Here is a 28,000-nt window from a genome sequence, read left to right on the forward strand (position 1 = left end):
ACGAAGAGAGAGTCCTATGAATTCCAAGAAAATCTGCACCAGTCTCCAGTCCCAGGACATTCTGCACACAGATAATATGAAATTTATCTAAATTCATCTCCACTTTAACTTCTGATCCAGCTCCATTTTATATATAATTATGCCACTATTATTTTCCATCACTTGGAAAATGGTAGGAACTACTCTGGGCAACAGTAGAATTTTGATGTTGATAAAATTGAAATACTCTTCATTCCTCGGCTAATAATATGCACCAAATTCTTCAACAAACGAGAGTTTCAGAGTTTCAAGTTAGTCCTAAGAAGGAAGCTCTGCACGATTTAAAAGCAGATTCAATATTTTGTAAAGAGTACATGCCATTTTGCAGACACTGATGCGAAATGTGAAAACAAACTTTGTTGTTTTACTCCAAACCATTTTTATTTGGGGAAAATCATTACAAGAATGTATTGTTAAGTTATTTGACTGATTTTGTTTGTAAACAAATGAAAAATGTTTCCCGAAATGGTATCTCTAAAAATTGCTAAACGAAATGTCACAGTTCACATGATTTTGATACAGATATATCACTTGTCTGTACATGCCAACTATTTCATCCTATATTCCATGCTTCGAAAGGGGAACTTCACATAAACTTGTCGTGTTCCAGCCTGCCATTCCCAGTGGAAGCACCGCAGGACCATCAGGCGTTTGCACAAAACTGGCAGTGGGAATCAGCCATGTAAAGATAAAATGAGGGCTAGGATGACCAGGGACACCCCCCAACCCCATGGGTGACAGAGTCAGGTGAAAGCGTCTTTGCCATGGAGTCACCTGCCTACCTTGCCTGCCCACCTGGCTGTGGCCCAGCAGCTGGGGCCTGGTCCTCCTGCTGCTGCCTGACTCCTGCTGCCATGGGGACAGCGGGGTTGCCATCGGTGCCGCTCCCTAGCAACCGAGCCTAGCAACGGGCAGCCGGAGCCGCGGCCTGATTTTTCTTTCCTTTCCCCCCTTGCAGACTGAATCTTACCTTGCTCCTGATCTGCCCGGAGGTCGACACTTTCCTGATGAGTTTTTGTGGCCCTTCGTGCTCCCCTTCGCTGTCGGAGGACTCGTCGCCGGTGGCTCCCGGGCCGCCTCCGGCCGCATGCTGCTGCTGCTGCTGCGGAGCTCCGGCCCCCGGGCCCGCCATCCCCACCGCCGCCACCTTCTCCGATTCCTGCGGGCAGAAGGAAGACTTGGAGTGAGGTTGAGCCGCTTTCCTGTCAGAGCCAGCCCAGCGCGGTGCGGCGCCTCCGGGCTTCGCCGCCATGTTCCAGCCGGACTCTGGGCAAAGGGTGAGACAGAAAGTTCAGAGAAAGAGAGAGACACACACACACAGAAAGAGAGAGAGAGACACAGAAAGAAAAAGAGAGAGACGCACACACAGAAAGAAAAAGAGAGACACACGCACACACAGAAAGAGAGACACACACACACAGAGAAAGAGAGAGAGAGAGACACAGAAAGAAAAAGAGAGAGACGCACACACAGAAAGAGAGAGAGAGACACACACAGAGAGAGAGAGAGAGACACACACACAGAAAGAGAGAGAGAGACACACACAGAAAGAGAGAGAGAGACACACACAGAAAGAGAGAGAGAGACGCACACACAGAAAGAGAGAGAGAGACACACACAGAAAGAGAGAGAGAGACACACACACACAGAGAAAGAGAGAGAGAGACACAGAAAGAAAAAGAGAGAGACGCACACACAGAAAGAGAGAGAGAGAGACACACACACACACAGAGAAAGAGAGAGAGAGAGAGACACACACACAGAAAGGGAGAGAGAGAAAGAAAGAGAGAGGAGAGGGCAACAAGGGAGATAGAGACAGAAGAGGGAGGGAGGGAGAGAAATACAAAAGGTTGTTGTGGGGGGGGGGGGGAAACACGAAGAGATACAGAAACATAAAACACAAACCGAGATAGGGACGAAATAGAGATGTAGAGGTAAAAAGGCAGAGATGGAGATTTGGCAGATAAAGAGAATCAAGAGGGGCAGAAGTGGAGAGAAAAGGGCAGACAGGAGTAAAGGTAGAGAAAATCAGAAAAGGCGAGTGAAACAGATGGGACATAAGGACCCAGGGGGCACAGCTGAAACAGAGAAACACACAGATAAAGACAGGTCAACGAATAAAGACAGATTAAGACATAGAAACAAAAAAATGAAGTAAGGGTCAACAGAGAAAGTGATAGTCACAAAGAGGTTAAATTAAAGAGACACAGAAATATACAACTGTAAACAAAGACAGGGAGAAAGAAAATGAAACAGAATTATACACACAGTGAGAGACACAAATCCAACAGTGGAAGATGCAGAGAAAAATAGGAGGTCTAAAGGAAAGAGAATAAGAAATAGTAAGAAAAAACAAAAAATTGCAAAGAGAAAGATAAATCCAATGAGACAAAAATGAAGTAAGGGAACTCAATTACAGAAACAAAAAGTGAAAAGTGAAACAAGGAGTGAGAGAGAAAATACAGAAAAAGTGCAAGACAGAGTGTAAGAGGTGTGACAGAAACACAGAAATATGAAATCAAGATGCCCAAAAAAAAAGCGTGAAGAGAAACAGACAAGCTCACAGAAAAACAAATGCAGAAATAAAGAGGGAGAGAGAGAGAAAAACTGGGAGAAACTGAGATATAAACAGACAGAAACAATGGGAAATAATGGACAACAAGCTGAATGAGAGAAACATAAATAAAGTGAGGAATTGAAATTAAGAATGAGAGAGATACAGATAAACAGGGAAGAGAGACCAGCACAGAAACAAAAAAAAGGATAAACAAATAAATGTGGAGACAACTAGGGAGAAGTAGAGAATGACGTACAAAACTACAAAAAGGAACCACAAAGCCATGCAAAAAAGTGAAACCAAGAGAGAGGCACAGCAAAACAAAGATGTAGAGATAATAGAGATAAATATAAAGAATAATGATCAGAGATAAAAAATGAAATGGAGAGAAATGCTGAGATAGATGATATCAGATACAAACAGAGAACTAAGGATATAAAGAGAATAGGAGACAGAGATGCAAGCATAAGTTTAATAAAGTGAAACAAAGCTAAAAAGTGAGAAAAATGTGAGTAGTCAGGAGAGAACCATAAAACAGAAATACAGATAGTAATAGAGAAAATGGAGAAAGAATGAAACTTGCAGGCACAAAAAGAAAGAAATGTGTAATAGAAAGGAACATGATAATAGAGAAACATAGAAAATAAATTGGGAAATTGACAGAGAAAGAGACCACAGCAAAGTAACAGAGAAATACAGACTGATGGGTAGAAAATTGGAATAAAGAAAAAAAAGGACAGCAGCAGAGAGCTGGATAATGGGGGGAAAAAACTCAGCAAGAGAGCTGTTGCCTAACAGAAACGGAAGATGTTGTGGTTCTGTTCGCCGAGCTGGAAGTTTTTGCTGCAAACGTTTCGTTCCCTGGCTAGGGAACATCATCAGTGCTATTGGAGCCTCCTGTGAAGCGCTGCTTTGATGTTTCTTCCGGTATTTATAGTGGTTTGTTCTTGCCGCTTCCGGGTGTCAGTTTCAGCTGTAGTGGTTTGTATATGAGGTCCACTGTTGCTGATGTGAATATGGAATCACAAATAATTAGAATGGATGCCCTGGAAATATGCAGGGAGGAGGTTTTGGGAATATTGGAAAGGATGAATATAGATAAGTCTCCTGGGCCTGATGGCATTTACCCCAGGATCCTATGGGAAGCTAGGGAGGAGATAGCAGAGCCATTGGCCTGGATTTTTATGTCGTCATTGTCTACGGGAATAGTACCAGAGGACTGGAGGATAGCAAATGTGGTCCCATTGTTCAAGAAAGGGAGTAGGGATAGCCCTAGTAACTATAGGCCAGTGAGTCTGACTTCAGTGGTGGGCAAAGTCTTAGAGAGAATGGTAAGGGATAAGATTTATGAACATCTGGGTCGGAATAACATGATCAGGGATAGCCAGCATGGTTTTGTGAAGGGCAGGTCGTGCCTCACAAACCTTATTGAGTTCTTTGAGAAGGTGACTAAGGAAGTGGATGAGGGTAAAGCAGTAGATGTTGTGTATATGGATTTTAGTAAGGCGTTCGTTAAGGTTCCCCATGGTAGGCTAATGCTAAAACTTCGGAGGTATGGCATTGAGGATACATTAGAGGTTTGGATTAGGAATTGGCTGGCTGGAAGGAGACAGAGGGTAGTAGTTGATGGATTATGTTCATCTTGGAGCGCAGTTACTAGCGGTGTACCACAAGGATCTGTTTTGGGACCATTGCTTTTTGTTATCTTTATAAATGATCTAGAGGAAGGACTTGAAAGCTGGGTAAGCAAGTTTGCGGATGACTCAAAAGTCGGTGGAGTTGTGGATAGTGAGGAAGGAAGTGGTAGGTTACAGCGGGATATAGATAAGTTGCAGAGCTGGGCGGAAATGTGGCAAATGGAATTCAATGTAGCTAAGTGCGAAGTCGTTCACTTTGGTAGGAATAACAAGATGATGGATTACTGGGCTAATGGTAGGCTACTTGGTAGTGTGGATGAGCAGAGGGATCTTGGTGTCTATGTACACAGATCTCTGAAAGTTGCCACCCAGGTAAATAGTGCTGTGAGGAAGGCGCATGGCGTACTGGGCTTTATTGGCAGAGGAATTGAGTTCCGGAGTCCTGAGGTCATGTTGCAGTTGTATAGGACTCTGGTGAGGCCTCATCTGGAGTATTGTGTGCAGTTTTGGTCGCCATACTATAGGAAGGATGTGGAAGCTTTAGAACGAGTGCAGAGGAGGTTTACCAGGATGTTGCCTGGAATGGTAGGAAAATCTTATGAGGAAAGGCTGAGGCACTTGGGGCTGTTCTCATTGAAGAAGAGAAGGTTTAGGGGAGATCTGATAGAAGTGTATAAGATGATTAGGGGTTTAGATAGGGTAGATACTAAGAACCTTTTACCGCTAATGGAGTCAGGTGTTACTAGGGGACATAGCTTTAAATTAAGGGGTGGTAGGTATAGGACAGATGTTAGGGGTAGATTCTTCACACAGCGGGTTGTGAGTTCATGGAATGCCCTGCCCGTATCAGTGGTGAACTCTCCTTCTTTATGGTCATTTAAGCGGGCATTGGATAGGCATTTGGAAGTTATTGGGCTAGTATAGGTTAGGTAGGATTCGGTCGGCGCAACATCGAGGGCCGAAGGGCCTGTACTGCGCTGTATCCTTCTATGTTCTATGTTCTATGTTCCAGGTAGATGTGTCTGTTAATGGAGTTTGTGGATATACAAACCACTACAGCTGAAACTGACACCCGGAAGCGGCAAGAACATCCATCAACAGACACATCGACCTGAACCCCACATACAAACTACTACAGCTGAAACTGACACCCGGAAGCGGCAAGAACAAACCACTATAAATACCGGAAGAAACATCATCAAAGCAGCGCTTCACAGGAGGCTCCAATAGCACTGATGATGTTCCCTAGCCAGGGAACGAAACGTTTGCAGCAAAAACTTCCAGCTCGGCGAACAGAACCACAACAACGGACACCCGAGCTACAAATCTTCAACCAGACTTTAAAGAAACGGAAGAGAAACAGCCATGAACACATGCAGGATGAATGGCAGGTATAAAAGCAGACTAACAGATACACAAACTGTAAAAACTGATTTGAAACGTGCAGAAGCGAGCTCTGTACTGATAGGGAAAAATCATGCAAGTGAAGAAGCAATGAACAACTTGAAGTTATCTTACACCTTTGATGTGTTAAAAATATATTCCATAAAAGCAGCATTTAAACAATGGCAGAAATGCTGAAACACAGATATAGAAATATATAGGGTCGGAGGAGAAAAACACGTTGTATTATTCAGACGCACTGTTGACATCAAATAAAAAGGTATTTAGATAAGCGACTGGGGAAAAGAAACTAGATGAAGAAAGAAACTGACAGAGGTAGAGAGATTGGCAGAGATAGAGAGCCTGATGAAAAAGAAGAGACAGAAGCACAGATAGCAAGTGTGAAACAGACAGGAATTAAAAAAACATAGGCACAGGCTCGCAGAGTAAAAGCAGGATCGATGCCCTAGGTTCACGTCCCACTTGCTCCAGAGGTGTGTAGTAACATCTCTGAACAGATTGATTACAACTTTTTTTAAAAAGAGAGAGGAAGGCACTGAGAACATCTGACATACACAGATCCAGAAAGCAAGAGGCAGACACACTGACAAAGGAAGTGAGACAGCAACACACATAATCGGCTATACACAGGCTGTTGTGCACAGAGAGAGAGAGAGAGAGAGAAAGAAAGTGCTAAATGCCAGTGCAAGGCAAAAGACAGAGCTAGAGGTCAGTGTATAGAGAAACAGAAATGCTGGTATACAGAGAGATCTATAAACCACTGTTCAGAGAGAGACTGAGACCAAAAGGCCTGTGCACAAAGCAAGAGAGATGCAGTGGGAGAGAAAGAGTACCATATGTTAGTGTCTGGAGCAAATGAGCTAAAATCCACTGTACCAAGGAGAGTGTAAGAGGCTGAGATACAGAGAAACTAAGTCTGGATGGTTGTCACCAAAGACATTCAGAGATTGAACAACAAACATTGGGAAGGAAAAGTTCTGAGAGAAAGGAATAACAAAAAGACAGGTGCAGAAGGAGGAAAAACTAAATAAACACAAAAATATTAAGTGAGACCGAAACATAGAAGAGAGGTACAGAGATTAAGGAAGAGATAGAGAGATGAGTGACAAATACTGAAAATGGTACAGGAGAAGAAGACAAACACGAAATTAAATAGAAAAACAATATCAGAAGCACACACTTATACAGACCACAGGCAAAGTACTGAGATTGAACCATAGACAGAGAGACATCAGGTAAGGGGCACAAGTTACAAACAGAAGAGTTCCCAAAGAGATGAAAACTCAAATACAAACTTTGAACAAAAACTAAAGACATAATATCGAAAGACATTTTCAAACTATTTATGTGTCAATAATGGAGGATATATTTCAAGGGACTTCACAGAGATATAAAAAGAAAACAGAAACTGAGCCAAAGAAGCAGGTGTGACAAAAATATCAGATGTGATTTATAAACAGGATCTTAAATGAAGAAAAATGTCAAAATTGAGGAAGTGTATGGAACACAAAGTTATGACCAGCAATCATAGTGGTCAATGCACAAGAGAAGGGAACAGGACTTGAGCAGTTAAGGGGTGATTGGGAAGGAAATAAAATGATCTGGAAAAATAGGCTTTGACAATTAAATATCGAAGACTGTTGTAGGAAGTGGGGAGCGAAGTGACAGTTTAACTGTAACAATGAGAATTTTAACTTTGAGGTATCAGCTGATTGGAGATCAGTGTATATCAGCAAACGGTGGGATGAAGAGGACACCAAGGGATTAGATTTGATGTGTAGAATGCTACCCTTCTCTGGAGAGCCTTTTAAATAGTTATGTCTGTAAGTGACAAAGACAGATGGTATGGCAGTAGGAGATTTTTTTCAATGGTAAGTTTCAGATATTAGAGTTTAAGCTCAAAGCTGAATGGAATGTTGAAGTTGTAAGCAACGTAGTTGTGCTTGAATTATAGGGAGAGGTGATGATTATGATGGTCACCTTATGAGGTTGTTGCCAAGCCGAAGGTATCAATTTCTGATTTTGTAATGGTTTGCTAGAGGAAACTGCAGCGCATTCAATACTGGAAGTCTTATGACAGAGGTGAAGCAGGATCAAAGGGAGGAGAGAGTCTTGAAGGAAGGACAGTGATTTGAAATGTTTACTCTTATTTCTGTCTCCAGGCACCACCTGACCTGTTGAATATGTTCAGCACTTTATGTTTTAGTCCTGGAAAAAGGGTGATGCAGCCAATACGTATGGGACCAAATTGCAAGTGAGCAAAAGTGTGGCCAAAAACAGTTCAGGATGGAAAAGAATTCATTGATGGAGATGCATGACTCTAATCAGAAGATCAAGTGGAACCAAGTGATGGCAAATCCATTGAGGCGACTGTTAGAGGAGCATAACCGGAGAGGAATTGCGTAAATAAAAACATATATTGAACGAAAGATCATGAAACAGAGACACTGAAAGAATGTAGGATGCATCTGCAGGAACCCAAGAATAAACATGGACTTTGAAGACAAAGACAAACACTGAGATCCAGGAGGTATGGAAAAAGTAACAGAAAAGCACATGATTTCATTAAGCCACCGAACTCAAACACACAATGAAGCTTACAGAATGTGACTTCGATAGACAGAAACAGGAGGTTCAGATAAAAATCAGTTTGTATCTGAAATGCCGTACCAGTTGTTTAAAACCACACCAACATCATGACTGTAGATTCATTGCGCAGTTGGCTGAAAGCAGAGGTAAACCAAATGGATTTCTTATGACTGATCATGAGCAGTGTGCAGGACGTAGACACTCAAACAGCAAATATAAAACATCAACCAAATGACACACCTTTCAAAATTGTTGATCTCTGTCACTTGGAAGGATAAGAGTAGAAAGTACTTGCAAATGCCACCATCTACAAGTTCCTGTCGTTCCACCCTGACTGGAAACGAAAATGTGGTTCCCTCACTTTCACTGGGTCAAAACCCTGGAACTGCTTTCCTCACAGCAATATTAATGTACCTAAACCAAAAAGACTGCAGTTCTAAAGGAGACTCACACCCACCTTCTCAGGGCAATTAGGGATGGCCAATAAATGCCAGCCTAGAACACAAATTGCAGCGCAGTACAGGCCTTTCGGCGCTCGATGTTGCACCGACCAGTGGAACCAATCTGAAGCCTGCCAAACCTACACTATTCAATTTTCCTCAATATGTTTATCCAATGACCATTTAAATGCCCTTAAAATTGACGACTCTCCGACTGTTGCAGGCAGGGCAACAGTCTACTTATTTCACTTATTTCTTTATTCTACTCTGGATAAAGAAACTACCTCTGACAACTGTCCTATTATCTATCACCCCTCAATTTAAAGCTATATTCCATCACTATCAGAGAAAACATCTCTCACTGTCCACTCTATCTAATCCTCTGATCATCTTATATGTTTCTATAAAGTCACCTCTTAACCTTTTTCACTCGAACAAAAAACAGCCTCAAGTACCTCTGCCTTTCTCATAAGGCCTTCCCTCCATACCAGGCAACATCCTGATAAATCTCCTCTAAACCCTTTCGATGACCTCATGGCTCTGAAACTCAATCCCTCTACCAATAAAAACTAACATGTCGTATTCCTTCTTACAAACCCTATCAACCTGGGTGGTAGCTTTCAGGAATCTATGCAAATGGACAACGAAATCTCTGCTCATCCACACTACCAAGAATCTTACCATTAGCCCAGTACTCCGTATTCCTATTATTCCTTCCAAAGTGAATCAACTCACGCTTTTCCACATTAAACTCCATTTGCCACCTCTCAGCCCAGCCCTGCAGATTATCTATGTCTATGTAACCAGCAACATCCTTCGGCAGTATCCATAACTCCACCAACTTTAATGTCATCCACAAATTTACTAACCCATCCTTCTATGCCCTCATGCAGGTCGTTTATAAAAATGAAAAACAGAGTGGCCTCAAAATAGATCCTTGTGGTACACCACTAGTAAATGAACTCCAGGGTGAACATTTCCCATCAACTACCATCCTCTCACAGCGAGCCAATTTCTGAACCAAACCACTAAATCACCCTCAATCTGATGCCTCTATTTTCTGCAATAGCCTACAATGGGGAAATTTATCAAACACCTTACTGAAGTCCATATACACCACATCAACTGCTTTACCCTCATCCAGCTGTTTGGTCACCTTCTCAAAGAACTCAATATGGTTCGTGAGGCACCGTGTTCATTATCCCTGACCAACCTATTCCTCTCTAGATGATTATAAATCCTATCTCTTACAATACTTTCAAAGCTTTACCCACAACCGAAGCAAGGCTCACTGGTCTATAATTACTAGAGTTGTCTCTACTCCCCTTCCTGAACAAGGGGACAACATTTGCTATCCTCCAGTCTTTTGGCCCTACTCCTGTAGACAATGACAACATAAAGATCAAAGCCAAAGGCTCTGCAATCTCCTCCCTAGCTTCTCAGAATCGTAGGATAAAGCCCAGGGGACTTATTTTCACACTTTCCAGAATTGCTAACACTTCCTCCATTGAACGTCAATCCCATCTAGTCTAATAGCCTGTATTTTAGTATCCTTCTCAACAACATTGTCTTTTTCCATTGTCAATATTTACGAAAAATGTTCATTTAGCTCTTCCCCATCTCCTCGGACTCCACGCACAACTTCCCACTACTATCCTTGATTGGCCCTAATCTTACTCAAGTCATTCTTTTACTCCTAACATACCTATTGAAAGCTTTAAGGCATTCCTTGATCCTACCTGCCAAAGACTTCTCATGGCTCTTCGTAGTTCTCATTTCAGGTCTTTCCTGGCTAACTTGTAATTCTCAAGCACCCTAACTCATCTCACCTTTACATAAGCCTCCATCTTCCTCTTGAAAAGAGATTCAAGTTCTTAGTAAACAACGGTTCCCTCACTCGAACACTTTCTTCCTGCCTGACAGGTACATACTTATCAAGGGCACATAGTAGCTGTTCCTTGCACAAGCTTCACATTTCAATTGTGCCCATCCCCTACAGTTTCATTCCCCATCCTATGCATCCAAAATGTTACCTAACTACATCATGTTTGCTTTTCCCCCAACTATAACTCTTGCTCTGTGATATATACCTATCCTTTTCTATTGCTAAAGTAAACTTAACCAAATTGTGGTCACTATCACCAAAGTGCTCATCCATCTCCAAATCTAACACCTGACCAGGTTCATTACCCAGTACCAAATCCAATGTGGCCTCACCTCTTCCTGCACACATTGGACAAAAATTGACCTAAAAGTACTTGAACTTTTGCGTCTCCAGAGGGTTGAAAAATATGCTGCTGGAAAAACACAGCAGAGCAGGCACCAGGATTCTCCTGCTCCTCAGATGCTGCCTGGCCTGCTGTGTTTTTCCAGTGCCACAATTTTCAACTCTGGTACTCCAGCATCTGCAGTCTTCACTTTCTCCGATAGCGTTTCCAGTCAATATTTGGAAAGTTAAAGTCCCCATAATGACTACCTTATTACTCTTGCTCCTATCCACAGTCATCTTTTTATTCCTTTTCTGTGCATCTCTGGAACTTTTCGGAGGCCTATAGAAAACTCCCAACAGGGTGACCTCTCCTGTTTCTAAACTCAGCCTATACTAACTCAGTAGACAAGTCCTCAAACATCCTTTCTGCTACCGTAATATTGTCCTTGACGAATTTCCTCCCCCCCTCCTTCTACCACCTTCCCTGTTCTTACTGAAACAGCTAAACCCCAGAATCTGCAACAATCATTTCTGACCCTGCTCTGCCCATGTCTCCAAAATGGCCACAACATCGGAGTCCCAATTACCAACCTATGGCACAAGTTCACCCACTTTATTCTGGATTCTCTTGGCATTGAAGCAGACACACTTGAAATCGCCTTTCTGCCTGCCACTACTCTCCTGCGTCCTTGAAACCTTATTGATGACCTCACTACTCTCCACTTCCTGTGCACTAGAGCTACAATTCAGGTTCCCATACCCCTGCTGAATTATTTTAAACTCTCCTGCAGGGCATTAGCAAATTTCCCTCCCCCCAGTTATTGGTACTCCTCTGGTTCAAGTGTAGACCATCCCATTTGTAGAGGTCCCACCTACCCCAGAATGAGCCCTAATTATCCATTAAGGTTTCAATTTATTTAATATTGTCACTTGTACCTGGGTACAGTGAAAAATTGATATCACTACATTCCAGCACCATCTTGGATTACAGAATAAATTACTGAAAAAATTGTACAAATGGTAAAATACTGAATAATTAATATTAAATTGATATTACTAGAACTTAAATTGCTTCAAAATCTCATCTTTTCCCCTCTGTAGACTTCATCCTCTCTGCTCCTCCACTTGCCGCTGTCCCTGGGTTACTGGCAATGTGTTTATTTTCTGCCACCACCATCACTTCAAGTGTCTGAGCTGAAGACGGTCATGCTGCATAGGTCCCACGTATCCTCCAACATTGGACTTCGACTGGCGGTTCCTGGCGTAGATAGAGTGGATAGCCAGACACTTTCTCCCATGGCGGGATTGTCTATCACGAGGAGCATAATTGGAGGAACATTTAGGGGAGATGTCAGAGGTAGGTTCTTTACTCAGAATGGTGAGTGTGAAATGCATTGCCAGCAGTGGTAGGAGAGTCAGATACATTTGGGACATTTAAGGAATTCTTGGATAAGCACATGGAAGATAGTACAAAGAAGACTATGTAGGTTAGTCTGATTTTAGAGTAAGATCAAAGGCTGGCACAACATAGAGGGCTGAAGGACCTGTAATGTGCTGCATTGTTTTATGTAACTGATGGGGCTCTAGCTTGTCTTCTGATGCCGCCACCCGAGATGGAGCAGGGATGAAGATACATATCAGTGAAAGTGTGATTGGAACATTACAAGAGGATTGGTGCGGGGTCTACAGCTTTTTGTCATTTATATAAATGATTTGGATGTGAACATAGGAGATATAGTTAGTAAGTTTGCAGATGATACCAAAACGGGCTGCAATGGACAGCGAAGAAGGTTACCTTCGAATATAATGGGATCTTGATCAGATGAGCCAATGAGCAACGGAGTTGCAAATGGAGTTTAATTTAGACAAATGTGACGTGCTGCATTATGGAAAGGTAAATCAGGGCAGGACTTATACACTTAATGGTCAGGTCCTGGGGAGTGTTGCAGAACAAAGAGACCTTGGAGTGCAGGTTCATAGTTCCTTAAAAGTGGAGTCACAGGTCGATAGGATAGTGAAGAAAGTGTTTGGTATGCTTGATTTTATTGGTCAGTGCATTGAGTAAAGGAGTTGGGAGGTCATGTTGCAACTGCATAGGACATTGGTCCAGTTCATGTTCTGTGAAGCAGTCACCCAGTTCACAGTTCATTTCCCCAATGTAGAAGAGACACTGCAGCGTCCAGATGCAATATCAAGTTCAATAATTTTAGGGCCTGAATTTCCCCATGTCCTCATCCCCTATCCCACACACCAGCCCTTTTTTATCACATAGTGTGCAATGGCAGACTATGTATTGTTGGTCACTAACAGTTCCCATTAACAGCTGTTCACCATCCTAGCCAGATCATCATCAACTCCTTTGTCTTTCTAACTGTTCTTCTCTCTCTTTGGGCTCTATCCCCACCGAGCATTTACTTCTTCTCCTCTCCCCCCACCCTTCTGCATATATCCCAACATTTCCCTAGCTACCATCAGGACTGAGGAAGGGTCACGCACCCAAAATATTAATTCTGATTTTTCTTCACAGATGCTGCTGAGCTTTTCCACCAACTTCTGTCTTTGTTCCTGATTCACAGCACCCACTGTTCTTTTGGTTTCTATGATGTCTGTATCCACACTCCCATTCCAGGTTCCTCTCAAGCCTCAAACCCTGGCACAGGGTAGACTAGACATGCATCTGGACTCACACTCTTTGCTGCAAAGAACAGTTTCAGTCCTCCTAAATATTCTGTCCCTTATTACTGCTACATTCCCAGTTAATCTGCAACCTCAAGTAGATTTCTGTACCATGATGGCGTAGTCACTTAGCTCAACCCTCCTGCTGCCCATTCTGTCAACCAGACAAGCTCAAAGAAAGCTACAAACCTGTTGGACAACTGCCCTCTGGGCTATCTTACCTACCTCACTCAGTCATACTCCCCTGTCCCTGAAGACTAACAGAAAATCAGATGATCCAACCCTAAGAAGTATGGTTGCTTTCTGGTACAAATAATCCTACCCTCACATATTGCACTGTTTGTAATTTAAGCTCAAGCTTATAAAGTCTGAGCTGAAGCTTCTCAAACTTCAAATGCTTTCCACAAGCACATTTGCTGTGGACCAAACTGGTATTCAGAAATTTCCATGTGCTGTAATTATAACAGATCACTTGTCCTGCATTCCTTAATGTGTTCAAAGGGACTACTCACTTATTGTATTCCGCTTTATATTCATTTTTAAAATACCTTTTAATAACCCTTACCACCAGCTGCTGCTTTATTTTGAATCTCAAGAATAGAATAAATCTTAATAATGTGCCCAATATCCACTAAATTAACTAGCTCCTTCTCCTGTAGCACAGTAGGAATCAATTTCTGAAATTGAAAATCTTTCAGCAAAACCAAAAGCAAAAAAAAATCCTCTTTACCTTCCTCATTTAACTCCCTGAACACTTTGCCAGAGGAAGTGATGGATGCAGGTACAATTACAACATTTAAAAAACATTTGGATAAGTAAATGAATAGGAACGGTTTGGAGGGATATGGATGAAATGCAGGCAGATGGCACTAGTTTAGTTTGGGGGACCTTGTTGATGTGGACTAGTTGTACTGAAGAGTCTGTTTCCATGCTGTCTGACTCTATGACTATGACTTAACACTGGCACTATTGAAAGTCACACTCAAATGCAAGATTGCACCGAGTAGCTAGTTTTATATGCTGCTAACAAAATATCTCTTCATGAGGATCCAGTTGTTCTTTCACTTGAATCCTTGAAGAATTGTAACTGCCTCAGGATTGTAACTGACTAACTTAAATGTAAAATTTAAGTTTAATGCCATCTACAAAGAGTAAAGGAGTTAAAATTAGGTTTTACCCAACAACTGGACAGAGTGTCTCAGTGTCAAAATCACCACAAACATACACTGATTATCTTGGTGTGAAATTAACATAAATATATAATGGCTCAGTGCAATCATTAAAACATCTTGGTCATCGAGGTTATCAAATGCTTTGGCAGTGTGAAAGCACTCATATGCACAAAGTGAAATAAACAAAACACTCCTGGCCTGCAATTTTCAACATACACCATCGGTCACAGAGAGGGTCGCAGAATGCACATCCAGGAAGAATTCATTCATTCTCACAGAGAAACATCTTGGACATGGAAAACACTGACAGCCACACTTCCAAGAGCAATCAATACTAATGCAAACTAATTCTGATTTACCAGATCCTGGAGGAAGTTGCTGAACAGTCGCCCATTGGGAAAATCAAATGCATGCATCAGTCAGTCCAAGATTGACTGAAGTATTCCAGACTGAGACAGGAGCTGTTAGGACTGAACTATCAAAAAAAATACGGGAACATTTCCACTTTGTTTATAGAAGGTAGTCCAAGTACCAGTAATGGTTGCTGAGAATTGGAGCATGCCCCACAGAATGTTGATTGGAAACTGTGTGTGTTTCAGATATTGTATTGTGAGTGGAGTGTGCAAATAATGTCAACTTGGATGTGCAAAGTGCATTGCCTGTTCCCCACCCAGCACCCCCAGTCATTTCTGGGGATGTGATTGAAACAGAAACCAACAAAGCAGGATAGGAATTGACAGACAGCAATGGGTCTTATCCCACTTCACTCTTATGTGAAGTAGCACAGAAAACTCAATTATTGAAAAGTCAAAAATAAGATTCAAGGGGGAAAAAAGACACTGGTAGCTGTAGTTCTCCACTTGTGCTGTTACCAAACAGTGTTCTAGTGTGCAACTTGCCTCAGTTTCTCACTTGAGCATTTATACTCGAGTCAACATAAAGATAACAAAACCAAAAGTGAATCAAAATGATAAGGACTGCTGATGCCTTAAATCTGAAACAAACACCAAGAATGCTGGAGAAACAAGTCTCTGACAAGGAATCACTGGATTTGAACGTTAACTCTGTTTTTCTGTCTACAGATGCTACCAGACCTGCTGAGTTTCTCCAGCATTCTCTTTGTGAATTAAAATGATGTTGAGCTGCACATACATGACCAGACCTAGAGATGATCAACAAACTATCCGTGAGTGTTTGGGTATATCTTGGACCAGTCAAGTTACTTTAAACACATGATCTATCCACCTTTCAAACAAAAAACACATCAGGGTTCTGCCTGTAAGTTAGTCCTGAGCTACTTTCATTGCAGGTTTCGAAAATAATTTGGATGTAAAACTGCTCGTAAAGTCCCATCAGAAAAAACAGGCTGTGGGAAATGAGAAGAGGGTTACATTATGAAAATCATGGTTGCACCGAAATTAAAGTACAAACCAGATTGCAACATTGATCTTCAGTGTCACATACACGCACAGATTGACACACACACACAAATGGACAATCACACAGTCACTCACAATTGTTCAATCACAGGCACACACGCACAGACTGACAATCCCATACACAGAAAATCATACAATAACACAATCAGACAAACTGACATATACAGACCAACACATACACACAGAAGCGCTGACAGACATACAGGCGCACAATCTCTCTCTGCCACATACAGTGCATAGAGATATAGAGCGGCCATGTGACTGAATCAATATGATATGAAAAATTGCCCAAATTTCGATACACGAACCCAGCAAGGAACGAAAGCTGCGAATCACGCCGTATTTGGGTTATGCAGTTTGAGAAATCGGACAAGGAACTTTAATTTCATGGGGCAGAAAAAAAACACAGCGACAATATTTTCGATCCAGCAGACCCATGCAGGTTTTTAACGAATGCTAATTCATTGGAAAGACTGCGAAGGGCGGAGTGAAGGTTTCTAGTCCTTCTGTGTGTTTTTTACATGAACAATGGGTGAGGCAATCATGAGATCAAACAATTTCGAAACGACTTCCCACCCCCGTGTCGGATATTGATGAATTAAAACGCGGCTGCTCGGCTCCTGGAGTGTGCACCCAATCAGGCTCAAACCTCAACGCCTTCATCTCCCCTTTCCAGCTTTAGCTTGTTTGAACTTCACAGCCTCCCTGTTATTTTTATCCCACTCCCCGGTCGGAAAATCTTGTATGTTCTGGCGAAAGGCGCTGTCCCTGTTGTTGCCACAAGTCAAGACACCCCATATTTACAGCACTGCCATCCCACAACTCACTAACAAAAGATCAGGCACAAGAACAAAACAGCTTGTTACTTCACCTTCGCCCCCTCCAGCCATGCAATGTGAACCATCCCCGTCATCTTAATTTTCAACTTACAAAACCGTGACTGACATCCCTGGCACCAGAGTCAAAGCGATGAGAAGTGAAGTTTACCCACCAGTTCTTCCCAGACGGGACTCCGGCTGTAAGAGTGATACAGATCCTCCATACTGAACTCAGCAGCCCTGCCTGCCGGGGAACCTCTGCAACAATGCTCTGTGCATCCAGATCTCTCAGCAGCTCACCCACCCACCGACTAGCTCCTCTCCCACACTGCTGAAGCAAGCAGACAGGAGGAGGGCTGTTTTTGTTTTGCTTGTATCGCCTCCACGTGATTCACTCTCTGTCCTAATAAGGAGCTGGACCATCTCCCGAGATGTCGGTGACGCAGCCGAGGGTTGAGGAGCAAGGCTTTCCCTGGGCAGCCACTACCTGCATTCGCGTAGCGCCGTCGGCCCGGGTGTATCCATGCCCAAGGTGTTTGGTTCAGTGAACAAAACAAATAACGGGGCAGATGATCTAAAGCTATGGAGGCCGTGCGGTCTATCGTGTCAGTAGCGACTTCCCAAATGAGCATTTCAATTGGTGCTGTCCAATGTTGGAATTCCTTCACACGCTTTAAATTCTGACACCTTGGAAAGGACCTATTGTGTTAGCCACAAATTAATCAAATTCCAACTAGCCTCCATTTGACATTGATGCTGAGTTAATACATCAGCTTGAGGGCCTTTCTGTTTGAAGTGAATCGACAATGGGCAGTCGCATTCCTTCTGGGAGTCTTTTTTTAGGTTTATCGTGTCTAATTAAAGCAAAACTAGCTTTCTTTGCAATTGTAATAAACAGTTAGGACAACACTGAACTTCCTCTGTAAAATCCTCTAAAATTATTATCCAATCAGGACGGCAATATGACTATCTCCATGTATTGATCTTTGCAAGGCAAATGTTGCCCTTATCTATTTGTGTCCTTCATTTGAAACTCATAAGAACACAGGAAATGGGGTCAGAAGTAAACCATTTGGCTCAGCAAGCCTGGTTCAATGCTCATTAAGTTCATGGCTGATCTTGGACTTCAACTGTAGTTTCCTGCCTAAATCCTATGCCTCTAATTTCCCTAAGAGATGGTCCATCCCAGCCCTAAATATATTTAACAATGAATAACCACCCTCTGGGTAGAGAATTGTGTGGATTCACAACCCTTTGATTAATTTCTCATCTCAGTCCTAGGTGATTGCCCCCTTACCCTTGCCCTGTACCCCACATTTTAGATTCCCTGACCAGCAGAAGCAGTCTTTTAGTGGTTACCTTATTAAACTCCTAACCTTGAATGTCTCACTGAGATTGCTTCCCATGTTTAAAATCCAAAATTCCCTCTTCAGAACTGATGAGAGAGATGGTGAAAGAATGGGTTTTATAATCTAGAAAAAGGTGGGGAGGAGCAGATCAACTGAATGGAAGGCCCTTTCTTAATTGAGTGTAAGGCTTGCATTCTGTAATGTTCTTAACACGTCAATAATTCAAGGCCATGTTCCCTTTTTTTAAAATGTAGTAGGATTTTGTCCATGTAACAAACAGCTCCTTATTTACATACCAGAATCCTTGACACACTCTCTGAAGAATCTCTGGTGTAGACAAAATTCCAAACGATAAATGAGTAAAATAATACCATCCAAAAGACATGATGAATACAGTTAGCAGTCTTGACTTAGAGCCTAGAGATATTTGCTACAATTCACTGTTTGGTTCTAACTTAGTAAGAACTTGCTTCTTGCTAATTTGGTCAAACTGTTGTCAACTGACAAAATCAGATGGACTTCTCTTTGAATTCCTTTGTTTAACTGAGTGAGATCAATGCATAATCTTAACTCTCTTCTGAGTTTGAAATTGTGACTAGACCTGAGCACCAATGTGTAATGTCAGTCACTGGAGCAATGACCCCACTTTTTTTTAATCAAGCTGTCCAACTGAGATTTCATCTTTTCCATTGGAGGATGGAGAATTTTCCTTCGCGTATACAAGCAGAAGGGCTTATCAGTTTGTGCTGTGGAAGCCAGAACCTTGTGAATGTTGTCACATTCAGGGATAGAGATAGTTTCAAGGGTGTCACATTTGCCTGATCCAAAACATTGGTTACATTTAATTCTGCCTAGAAATAGGGACAGGGCCTGTTGAAAAGGTTTCAGTAGGTTATTGAAGACAATTTGGGAATCCAGTGAAAATGAGTTCTTAGTTGATGACAAGCAGAGGCAAGAAGACCATGTATATGTACAGAGGGTTTTGAAGATCTACATAGGTTCTTTGTAGTCAAGGCTCAGGGAACTCCAAGAGCAGTTAACTAGCTGTACAACATAATGAGGACTCAGGAAAGCATTTGTAATGTTGCAGAATAATGTGGTATTCCTGTCTTAATTTGCAGAAGGCTCTGAATATCTTAGGAAATTCTTGCTAAAATTCTCCTCCATTTGGAGCACCATATCCATTCTCTCAAAGACAATAGGACATAGATTTACTTCAGTTGTGAAGTGTGATGATTCTTCAGAACACCTCACTCATCTCTTGTCCATAAGCCATTTGGACTGTCAAGACTGTTCCCCAATTCATTAGGATCATAGCTTATCCAATATTACCCACATCCACTTTCCTACTCTTTCCCTGTAACCCTTGATTCCCTGTCAAAAAGTGTAGTGCTGGAAAAGCACAGCTGGTCAGGCAGCATCCGAGGAGCGGGAGAGTCAACATTTCAAGCAAAAGTTCTTCATCAGGAATGAAGAACAAAAGAATAGAATATTATTTAGCTGAATAAAAATTGCATAAAGCTGTAATATAAAGGGACTTGAGGTGATTGGAATACAAGGATAGGGAAGTCTTATTGTAATTGTATAAAGTGAGGATGAGTTACCCTTGATTCCTTCACCCTTGATTCCCTACTGATTAAGAATCTATCTCAGCCGTAAATATGTACAATGATTTGGCCTCCACATCTCTGTGTGGCAAAGATTTCCAAAGAGTGACGATTGTCTGAGAGAAGAAATTCCTTCTCATCTCAGTCTTAAATTTGCACCGCTACATCCTGAGATGATGCTCACTGGTCCTAAACTCTCTCATGAGGGAAAACATTACCTCAACATTTACCCCTTCAAGTCTTTAAGAATGCTGAAACAAAAACATAAATTGCTGATGAAACTCGGCGGGTCTGGGTAGCATCTGTGGAAAGAAAGCAGAGTTAACATTTCGATTCCAGTGACTCTTCATCAGAACATTTATGAATGGTACATATTTCAATGAGATCACCTCCCATTCTTCTAAATTCCAATGGATAGAATCCCAACCTGCTCAACCTTTGCTCATAAGACAATCCCTCCATATGGGATCGCCCTTGTGAAACTTCTCTGAACTGGCTCAAATGAAATAATGTCTTTCTTTAAATAAGGGAACCAAATCTGTATTCCATCATCACCTTATATAATTGCAGTAAGACTTCCCTATTCTTGTATTCCAATCCCTTTTGAAATAAGGAGCAAAACTCCATTTACTTTCTTGATTACCTGCTGCACCAGTGTACTAGCTTTCTGTGTTTTATGCACAAGTACCCTCAAGTCCCTTTGTTTTACAGCTTTATGACATTTTTCTTGAGCTAAATAATATTCTATTCTTTTGTTCTCCTGTCCAAGCTAAACAATATCACATTTTTCAACATTCTACTCAAGGTGCCAATTTTTTGTGCCCACTTATCTAACCTATCAATCTCTCTCAGTAAACTTTTTGTGCCCTTCTCACAACTTGGCTTTCCACCTATTTTTGTGTCATTTGCAAATTTGGCGACAGTATATTCATTTCCTTCCTTCAAGTCATTAATATGTTTTATAAACTGTTGCAGTGCCAGTACTGATCTCTGTGGGGCCCCAATGGGTATAAGTTGTTAACCTGAAAAGGAAACCGTTATCCTCACTCGCTGTTTCCTTCCCTTTGAACTTTGTGACTAACGTTTGGGATGAAATTGACCATGCACCTGAAGATCTGTGCCTCCTGGACCTTGCAGTTTTATGTCGTTGAACATTCACTGACTTCAACCTGAAAAGTTGTCAGCCAATATTTAAGCTGCGTCAAGTTTAAATTCTTGTACCTTGTACCCTTGTACCGTGAAATGATGGTCGAGAACCTCTATTGACTCTCTTGATCTCATCTTACATGGTAACAGTTTACTTTTGTGCACATAGAATCATAGAATCCCTACGGTGCAACAAGAGGCTCTTTGGCCTGTCAAGTCTGCACTGAGCCTCAGAATAACATCCCACCCAGACCCAGCCCACCATCCTATCCCCACAACCCCACATTTGCCATAACTAATCCACATGGACACTATAGAACAATTCCTGGAGACTTTGGGGCAAATTAGCATGGCCAATCCACCTAATCTTCACATTTTTGGACTATAGTAGGAAACGGAGCAAGCAAAGGAAACTCAAGCAGACAGGGGGAGAGCATGCAAACTGTTCTTCATCCTTTATTTGTAAGACTTTTTCTTTTCCATGTAAATGATTTTCATTTGTCAGGCACCTGTTCCTTTGTAGCATTTTTCTTATGTTGTGGTGATGAAAGTGTTACTTTTTTGCAGGATTTCTTGGAGTGTGCCAATCTCCCTCTGTCATAATACTCGGCTCCCCCTGCTGGACATTAATTGTATTTGTGGTGTTGCACTGGCCTATGCCTTGAATAGTCAAATGTGGTCAATGACATTGTCATTGATTCTTGGTCTTTTGGCATTTTGGTGGCCATCAAGAGGGTAACAGTGAGGCCATCCATACAAGTGTGTTGGAAGGATCCCAAAGTTTTCTTGTATCCCACTGTCTTTGGGCCTGATCTCTGCCTGAGTCGTATGTAGGATCACCTGTTCCAACATGGGCACCTCTTTAGATTGAAGGAAATCTAACAATTCACTGCCCTGACACCTTCTATGATACGATCTCTAATTAATTTATATTTTAAAATTCCATACACTCAACATATTGCTAATGAATATAAATCTGTCAAAAGTGCCTCAATCAATTCTCCCTGCTGCTGAAATCATTGAATGAACTTCACCCAATGGCCAGAAGGAACATGTTCATTCAAGGACCTGTTAAATGAGTTCAAACTCTTCATTAATGAGAATCTTTTTGAGCTGTTGCAGCTGGTAAATATCACATGTGGCTTGCTGAATCTGTTCTGCTTGGCTAGGACTAAAATGAATGTGATCACTGTGGAGACATGGATTCAACAGTTTCAATAAAGGATTATATCTTTATTTTTGGAGGTCAGCAGTGCTAACCACTAAGCCACCATCCACCCCTAAATCATACCTTTGGAGCAATCATCATTTCAGTCATTGGGTGCAATTGTGATTGGTTTTAGATGTATAATTTCCAACAGTATGAACAACGAACTGCTTGTCAATGAGGTGTGCATGAAACTGCTGAATCTTGAAATCTAGAGCGAGAATTTCCCTTTCTAAGTTGGAGTAATTCACCTGAGCTGTCATAAAGAGGCTTGTCATCCTGTAATAGACATGCTCTGAGGCCTTTCTTAGATACTGTGAGATATTGCATTCTGAGATATTGTGTTTCAGGCTGTTTTTATTAACTCACTCACTAGCTCGTGAGATTCAAGAATACCGGGTTCTCGTTCAGTCATTCACAACCTTTTACTAACCCATTATATACCATTATATGGTTTCTTTCATATCTAAATTTAAGAACAACCCTTTCAAATCCATCACTGCATTTCCACACCTTATCAACCCTTACTACAAGCAGTGTTTACCTCAGCATACAGAACAATGCCATCCCCATCAAGTCTCCACTAAATATTTAACATTATCTTTTAAATGGGCCATTATCCCTTTACGAAACTAATTGTCAAAACAGTGCTTGCTTGAAATTGCATGAATGAACGAAACTTATACCAGCAAATAGTAAATAAATCTCACCAACAGCGGCAGTAATCAGCTTAATATCCCTTCATTCTTTTATTACGATCTCTAACTTATTTAGAGAAAAAGGCCAACTATTTTTACTAACATTTACTCATTTAGGGGGAGAATGTGCAAACTCCATACAGTCAGTCTCCTGAGGCGGGAATTGAACCCAGGTCTCTGGCGCTGTGAGGCAGCAGTGCTAACCACTGTTTCACCGTGCTGCCCTTATGTTGTTGGACTATATCCTGGCTAATGGACAATACTAATCTGAGAAAACAATATCTACCAGAAGCTATTCTACAAGTTGTCAGTTCCTGTGATTTTGGGGAAAGATGTCAATTCTAGCACTGAGCTCAAAAAATGCTTTGCATCAGAGAACTTGCCATTTAGCTATTCCAGGATAGAAATCTGCTGAAGGCATCTCTTTAGTGCAATTTTTAGTCACCTTGGATTTCAACCTACCTGTTATAAGTGCCATCTTTCTTCAGATCACAAGGAATGAAGCATCAATTAAAGTTATGCTCAACGTAATGGATGACATTGTTTTGTAACCACAGAAACTGATTCCAGTTTGAGATTATCTTGAAAATGCACTTTTGAGGCAGGTTGATGGGCAACATCTTTCAGATGTAACATGACATCATCTTTAAAGTTGCCAATCACATAAAATCAGTCTCTTTCACAGTAAGGTCACGGGAGACTTGAGGTTGCAGGTATCCATTGCAAGGAACATTATTGGCATTTTACTTTTGATTTTATAGTTGCTTCAAAGGGGGAGCTAGAAGAGCTAGAAGGTGGTACAGTGGCTCAGTGGTTAGAACTGCTGCTTCACAGTGCCAGGGATCCGGTTCAATTCCAGTCTCAGGCGAATGTCTGTGTGGAGTTTACAAATTCTCCCCTTGTCTGCATGGGTTTCCTCCAGGTGCTCCGGTTTCCTCCCACAGTCCAAAGATGTGCAGGTTAGGTGAATTGACCATGCTAAATTGCACATAGTGTTCAGGGATGTGTGGGTTAGGTGTATTAGCCAGAGGTAAATGTAGAGTAACAGAGTAGGGGAATGGGCCTGGGTGGGTTACTCTTTGAAGGGTCAGTGTGTATTTGTTGGGCCAAATGGCCTGTTTCCACATTGTAGAGAAAGAAAAGTAGTAGACCTGTGTGTGGCCTTTGTGCCAAAAGTACTTGTACCTTTTTTTTGTGGCTTTTACACTATTCGTTGCAAAACAAGATGGCAGAATTAACTGATATCATGATAGAGGAAGCCATTTTCCTCTTGCAGCTCTACCTGTGTCCATGGCAGTTGATAGAGAGGAGCCACTCTGATAGATCAACAGGGATCTCATGGTCCAGTGAGAAACCCTATCATGAATCTGCCTGTAAGAGCCATACATTGCAACACTGGGTCACTAAAGAAGCTGGGAATGCTTGTTTTTCAGCAGAGATAACGTGTTTTACAAATAATAAAATCCTGATAGTGTGGAAGCAGCCCATTCAGCCCATTGAGCCGACACCAACCTTCTGAAGAGGAGTCCACCCAGACCCACCTCATCCCTGTAACCCTGACAATGTCCTGTACAGCCGCAACATGAGCTCCCAACTCCTGTACTCAATACTCTGACCAATAAAGGAAAGCATACCAAACGGCCTCTTCACAATCCTACCTACCAACATAGAGGAGACCACATTGTGAGCAGCAAATACGATGGACCAGATTGAGTGAAGTGTAGAAAAATTGTTTCTTCACCTGGAAGGTATCTTTTCAGCCTTGGATAGTGGGAAGGAAGAAAATAAATAGGTGTTACACCTTCTGCAATTGCATGGGAAGGTGTTTGGAAGGTATGGGGATTGAAGGACGATTGGACCAGAGTGTCTGGGATCTTTGAGATCTCTGTCATCCCAATTTCACCTCTTGAGCATTTCCAGTTTTCCTCACCTCAGCAGACCAGGAATCCTGCTTCTTTCTTTTAGCTTTTAGGTTCAACAGGAGCTGCTGGAGTCTTGAAGAAGTAGAGGTAATTTTTGTACCGTCTCTCAGTTACAGCGAGAAGCTGGGGTTTCCCTTCCTACTGTGGGCACTGCCAGTGAGAAAATCTGATTTCTGAATTTGCTTCTTTGCCAAGAGATTTTACGGGATGTTACTATATTGGAACAGTTAATTAGTAATAGTTACCTTAGCTATTATTCTGTTTAGTTTTCCAAGAGAGTTAAGGTGGTCTAAGTTCTCTTTCTTTTATTGTATTTGTACTATAGTGTTTGAGAAAATTTGTTTTGCTCAATGTCCAGCAGTTTGTCCAGTTGCCACGCCTTCAGCTGCCTTGTCCCTAAACACTGCCATACTCTTCATAAATCTCACCTTCTCTCTATCTTTCCCTCCTTTTATCTGTCCTTAAGTCCCAACACTTTGACCAATTCTTTCTGTGCTATGTGTTGGGGAACCAATCACTTTCAGCTAATGATTTGGGAACAGTACTGCTACCTATTTTCCTTTCTATTCTTTTTAATAAACATTAACCAGATTAGGTAACCCCTGATGAGGCACTGTAACAAAATAAATTGAAAAAAATAATGGAAACTTAAAGTAGAAATCCTTGTTTCTACTCGTTTTGGATAAAAGAATAGAATAGAATCCCTACAGTGTGGAAACTGGCCCTTCGGCCCAACAAGTCCACACTGACCTTCCAAAGATGAACCCAGCCAAACCCATTCACCTACTATTCTATATTTACCCCTGACTAATGCACCTAACCTATGCATCCCTGAACACTATGGGCAATTTAGCATGGCCAATTAACCTAACCTGCACACCTTTGGTCTGTGGTAGGAAATCAGAGCACCTGGAGGAAACCCACATAGACATGGGGAAAATGTGCAAACACCACACAGACAGTCGCCCAAGGCTGGAAGTAAACTGATATTCTTGGTGCTGGAGGGCAGTAGTGCTAACCACTGAGCCACCATGCTACTCCATCTTGACTTATACTTCAAACAGACACTGATGGGGAATTGTAACAAAAACAAAAGTCAAATGATCACTAGTAACTTTGTGATGATGCTGCTCCTTTAACAAGGTTACATTGTCCTTAATTTTATTTTAAGAGGGTTTGTAAAAGACAGAGATTCTGATTTGTCTGTGTTTAGACACTTTGCTCATGGCTAACAGATACTGCCCAAGGCAACAATTAGGGAAAAGGCTTTTAGGTTTTTTTAAAAAAACACTTGTACAATGAAAGGAGAGTGGCCAGTTCTCCCAGTTCATGATATTTATTTCTGGTTTGGTTTGGTTTCAGCGAGCAGTCTGTACTAAGCTGCTGGTCAAGGAATGCTGCTAGGAGAAAAGGTTCCCTGATTCAACAGATGTTTCTCGCTGACTCTCCCTCTCTAACATCGCTTCTGTAAGAACCTGCATTTGAACATACCTTTTTGCCAACGGGCGTGTGTGTGGGGACGTTGCAGGAAATTGGGACAGCTTCTCCGTTAAGTTGTGGGGATATTGTGCTGGTTGGATTTCTGAATATGTGTTATTCTAAATTCTGTTTTCTTTTGCTTGTGTTTGATTTGGTGGTGTCAAAATAAATTCTTTTTGATTTGAAGTCAAGTGGCTTGACCAGCTGCATCACTCCTGGAATATCTTTCTCACAGCTGCCTAAAACAACTAAATAAGCTGGAGTCTGGGTGACCTTCTTGAAATGTTTGAGGGTTCAAGGTTTGTGCGAAGATTTGTAGCTCGGGTGCTCGTTGTTGTGGTTCTGTTCGCCGAGCTGGAAGTTTTTGTTGCAAACGTTTCGTCCCCTGGCTAGGCGACATCATCAGTGCTCTGGAGCCTCCTGCAAAGCGCTTCTTTGATGTTTCTTCCGGTATTTATATTGGTCTGTCCTTGCCGCTTCCGAGTGTCAGTTTCAGCTGTCCGCTGTAGTGGTTGGTATATTGGGTCCAGGTCGATGTGTTTGTTGATGGAATTTGTGGATGAATGCCATGCCTCTAGGAATTCCCTGGCTGTTCTCTGTCTGGCTTGCCCTATGATAGTAGTGTTTCCCAGTCGAATTCATGTTGCTTGTCTGCGTGTGTGGCTACTAGGGATAGCTGGTCGTGTCGTTTCGTGGCTAGTTGATGTTCATGTATGCGGATTGTTAGCTGTCTTCCTGTTTGTCCTATATAGTGTTTTGTGCAGTCCTTGCATGGTATTTTGTAAACTACATTAGTTTTGCTCATGTTGGGTATCGGGTCCTTTGTTCTAGTGAGTTGTTGTCTGAGCGTGGCTGTTGGTTTGTGTGCCGTTATGAGTCCTAAGGGTCGCAGTAGTCTGGCTGTCAGTTCTGAAACGCTCCTGATGTATGGTAGTGTGGCTAGTCCTTTTGGTTGTAGCATGTCCTCGTTCCGTGGTCTGTCTCTTAGGCATCTGTTGATAAAGTTGCGCGGGTATCCGTTTTTGGCGAATACCTTGTATAGGTGTTCCTCTTCCTCTTTTTGCAGTTCTAGTGTACTGCAGTGTGTTGTGGCTCTTTTGAATAGTGTCCTGATGCAGCTTCGTTTGTGTGTGTTGGGGTGGTTACTTTCATAGTTTAGGACTTGGTCTGTGTGTGTTGTTTTCCTGTTTACCCTTGTGGTGAATTCTCCGTTCGGTGTTCTCTGTACTATCACGTCTAGGAATGGGAGTTGGCTATCCTTTTCCTCTTCTCGTGTGAATCGGATTCCTGTGAGTGTGGCGTTGATGATCCGGTTTGTTTTTTCTATTTCCGTGTTTTTGATGATTACGAACGTGTCATCGACATATCTGACCCAGAGTTTGGGTTGAATTCACGTTCGTAATCATCAAAAACACGGAAATAGAAAAAACAAACCGGATCATCAACGCCACACTCACAGGAATCCGATTCACGAGAGAAGAAGAAAAGGATAGCCAACTCCCATTCCTAGACGTGATAGTACAGAGAACACCGAACGGAGAATTCACCACAAGGGTAAACAGGAAAACAACACACACAGACCAAGTCCTAAACTATGAAAGTAACCACCCCA

The 28,000-nt window shown here is 42.0% G+C and overlaps 1 protein-coding gene and 1 long non-coding RNA gene across 5 annotated transcripts in view; one reads left to right on the forward strand and one right to left on the reverse strand.

Annotated features, from left to right (window-relative positions):
- The window catches only part of dgkh (diacylglycerol kinase, eta), a 570,460-nt gene extending 553,168 nt beyond the window's left edge, over positions 1-17,292 (reverse strand). For 3 of the 4 annotated variants that reach the window (XM_060832854.1, XM_060832851.1, XM_060832855.1), the window contains exon 1: positions 1,010-1,326. In XM_060832854.1, coding sequence (XP_060688837.1) covers positions 1,010-1,291 — 282 coding nt within the window. In that variant the 5' untranslated portion in view covers positions 1,292-1,326. Of the gene's footprint in view, positions 1-1,009; positions 1,327-17,153 lie in introns of those variants that run through there. The other variant, XM_060832853.1, reaches the window with a different exon arrangement.
- Positions 713-26,536, forward strand: LOC132820649 (uncharacterized). Its single transcript, XR_009645228.1, has 4 exons — positions 713-1,316; positions 7,800-8,372; positions 11,977-12,232; positions 26,272-26,536. It is a non-coding gene; the product is annotated as an uncharacterized LOC132820649 (long non-coding RNA).
- Positions 26,537-28,000: the final 1,464 nt, after the last annotated feature.

Source organism: Hemiscyllium ocellatum, chromosome 12 (assembly GCF_020745735.1).
Source record: "Hemiscyllium ocellatum isolate sHemOce1 chromosome 12, sHemOce1.pat.X.cur, whole genome shotgun sequence".
NCBI lineage: Eukaryota > Metazoa > Chordata > Chondrichthyes > Orectolobiformes > Hemiscylliidae > Hemiscyllium > Hemiscyllium ocellatum.